The 3,266-nt window shown below is 39.1% G+C and overlaps 1 protein-coding gene across 1 annotated transcript; it reads right to left on the reverse strand.

Moving 5' to 3' along the window:
* Positions 1 to 732: 732 nt before the first annotated feature.
* LOC142315251 (uncharacterized) lies at positions 733 to 1,773 on the reverse strand. Its single transcript, XM_075352536.1, has one exon. The coding sequence runs from the start codon at positions 1,771 to 1,773 to the stop codon at positions 733 to 735; it is 1,041 nt and encodes a 346-aa protein (XP_075208651.1).
* Positions 1,774 to 3,266: the final 1,493 nt, after the last annotated feature.

Genomic DNA, 3,266 nt, shown 5'->3' on the forward strand with positions numbered 1-3,266 from the left:
TTGAATGTCAAATTTGCTGTCCTGCCACCTTTTAAAAGCGTAGCAGCAATTCCAGAAGATGCCACTGCAAGTGCAGTCTTATTTTGTTGTCGAAATTTTGTCAGGAGCAAGTTGATTACAAATGTCTTTCCTGTTCCACCTGGAGCATCAAGGAAGACAATCCCACCTTCGTTGGTTTCACTGAAACTTAAAATGTAGTTATAGGCGTCCCTTTGATCTGGTACCAATAATGGCTCGTTCTGAGACACAAATGCTGTCAGTTCATCAATATTGTAGTTTGTTTCTATGAAAATCTCCCTACACATTTGGATGCCTTCAGGATTTCTTATTGGAGCAGGCAAACCAAGCAACTGTAAGGCTTTTCCTGACATTGCTATGCACTGATCTTTAAGGAGCATTAAAGTTTAATTGAACATTTCCTCAGTGAAGTTGATGAGTTGCTGAGGATTTTTCCTTCTAATCTGCATGAGGATGTCCTCACTGAGATCAGTTTTGTACTTTGTCCAAATCTCTGGTCAGAAAATGATGTAGGACCTTTGACAACATGAAGTAACATGCGCAGGTAGAAGCACTCTGCACTTGATGGATGAACAGTGTAGACACGACCAAGAGTATCAGTTGCTTTTACCCCTGGATAGCCTTCAATATCAAGCCCCCGTTTCCTCTGTTCCAGTGTTTTTCTGGAGGAATTCCAAGTGTAGTACTTTGGTAAATCACAGTAGAGAATTGTTTTTAAAAAGGGTCATGTTGATATTGCTCAAAAAATGCCAAGATGGTGGTCTTAGGTGGTGATAGGAGTTGCTGCTGCAAGTTTGCTGGGTTAAAGTAAATTCTCTGTCCATTTTCCAAGTGCACACTCAGATGCACAACTGGTGGGTAGCGCTCATGAATGGAGAATCCTAGTATTCTCCAAACAGCTTCATTGCTGCTTATGTACCTGCCCATCTGGAATGCCTCCACTTCATCAATAATAGGTCTATTTTTCTGGAGTTCAAAAACTGCTTGATCACTTCCTTTGTGGACATATTTGCAGATATACTTGATTGATTTCACAGAGTTGCAAGATTCGACATTTATGTGGGCCTGGAAGATTTTTGAGAGCAAAGGGTTGTAAGGCACTACCCACCTGTTGTCAATTTTTATCTCTTGGAGTGATGATCCAACACGCATTTTGAGCTTTGTTATGAAACCACCATCCCCTGGCTTCCTTCTTCGGTAGACTGGATATCCAACTTGTCCTGTTTGGGTTTCTTGGACCAGGGCTCGTGGGTAATGCTTTGAACACCTGCCATCAATCATACAGGGAGAATTTTTGTTGACACTCACACACGGACCATGGATCATGTTTTTTGTGATGGTGTCAAACAGCAATGGGTCAATCTGAGGGTCTGGCAATTCGGCACTGATGATATTATCAATTTCGGTAGGCTGTATTTTTTGTTTCAGCCAGATCAAGATGTGGGCGTGAGGAAGGCCTTTTTGCCATTCAACTGAATACATCCAGCACTGCGTCTCACCATAAATATGTGATTTTCTGATGAGATTAATAATTTTTGAAAGTTTCTGTTTGAAATCCCGAGCAATAAGGTCATGGCGATTCACTGTTTTTTGGCCCGGCAACAGGTGCCCTCCAATTTCCTCCCAGGCAGTATTGCAAGTAAATGTGATGAAAAGATCTGGACGGCCATACTTTCTCACATAAGTCATTGCATCCTGTGTGTACTCATGCATGTGTCGTGGGCTTCCAGTGACAGTTGATGGAAGAATAACCATTTTCCCCAACTCTTTTGGATCAGCATCATTTGCAACAGCATCTCTAAGGTGAATATATTACTCTGCCCTTAGCTTCTTTTGATTTAGTCGGATATATAAAAGACGTTCACTCTCAATCTTTGCATACATGTCAACAATAAATTGGTGGAAGAGGTGTCTGCATTTCAAGATGTGATTTTCCTCTGCAAATCTTGTCATGATCCTATATGCATAGAAGTCCATGGCAGACACTTTTTTTTCTGAAGGGTTGCCTGCTGTAGGATCTGTCTGAGGTATTCCAAAGTGATAGCCATCCTGTCCCTGCCAAAAGATGATTGGATATTGCAGAGCATCATAGGACCTGTGAGTTTCTGCTACTCGTTGCAAACTATTGTTCCTTTTTTGAAGCACAATGTCATGGCTTTGAAAATCATTGCCTACAATCAAGATGGCTACCTCATCAAATGTCGGAGCATTGAAACGTCGCTGATGTTCACCTTGTGGTGTTTTGTCAGCTCGAATGACAACCTTGTAATCGTCATTTGGCATGTATTCAAGTGCAGTCTTGAAACGTTGAACATATGGATTGTTGGAGTGAAGGAACTGCTGCAAAATAGTGTCAATATCAAGGCGAGTGTTAACTCACAAAAACAACTATGGAGAAATTTTTCAACTTCTCCATTTTATCTCCATCTTGATGTGGTGATTGCTAGTCCCTGTGGTTTGGAAAATGTTGTCTAGGATCATAGAGAGGTAACAGTTATTGCTTTCTCATGGAAAACTATTACTATGAAGACCATAGTAAAATAGTAATGTTTGATTAATCATTTACATAAGCACTTGATAATTATATCTTTATTTAACTGTTATTCCAAGCTTCCATAATGATAGCCTGAGTTTTGATAGCTGGTTTATACCGTACATAGATGAAATATTTCATGATTATTTATTACACGTAAATAAAACGGTGTTATTCTGACGATTTTGTTGATTATTGTCAGAATGCTGAATTGTTAACTGCTAATCAGTATCTGAAGCTGCTAGAAGTCGGAATATATCAGAGCAGGATAATTCTTCACTTAAAACATGAATTTTTATTTTGATTGGTAAGTGGTTGACTGAAAGACGCTGGCAGCCTAATCACAATATATGATTGGTTTGATATCATTTAATGATAAAACGGATGATTTTAAAGTGATTTCAATAGTCACTAAATGGTGTGCTCGGCTTACAGTGGAGAAATCAGAAATACATTATCAATGTTTCTATTTGCAATTGCTCTTTAACATGAGTGCATCTTTAATTATCTCTGCTATGGTTCTCAGTGGCTACATTTGAAAGATTCGGGCCATTTACCACTCATGCTGGAATTAATTTGCAACTAATTGCAAATGGATTAAATTAAACTGAGAACTTTTAGGTCAAGTCAGGATTTTACTTTGCAATCAGAAGTGACTAAAAAATTGCACCCTGGGCTACAGAAAGGGAAAAATTCTCTAACAATTACAAGCAAT

This window comes from Anomaloglossus baeobatrachus, chromosome 1 (assembly GCF_048569485.1).
Source record: "Anomaloglossus baeobatrachus isolate aAnoBae1 chromosome 1, aAnoBae1.hap1, whole genome shotgun sequence".
NCBI lineage: Eukaryota > Metazoa > Chordata > Amphibia > Anura > Aromobatidae > Anomaloglossus > Anomaloglossus baeobatrachus.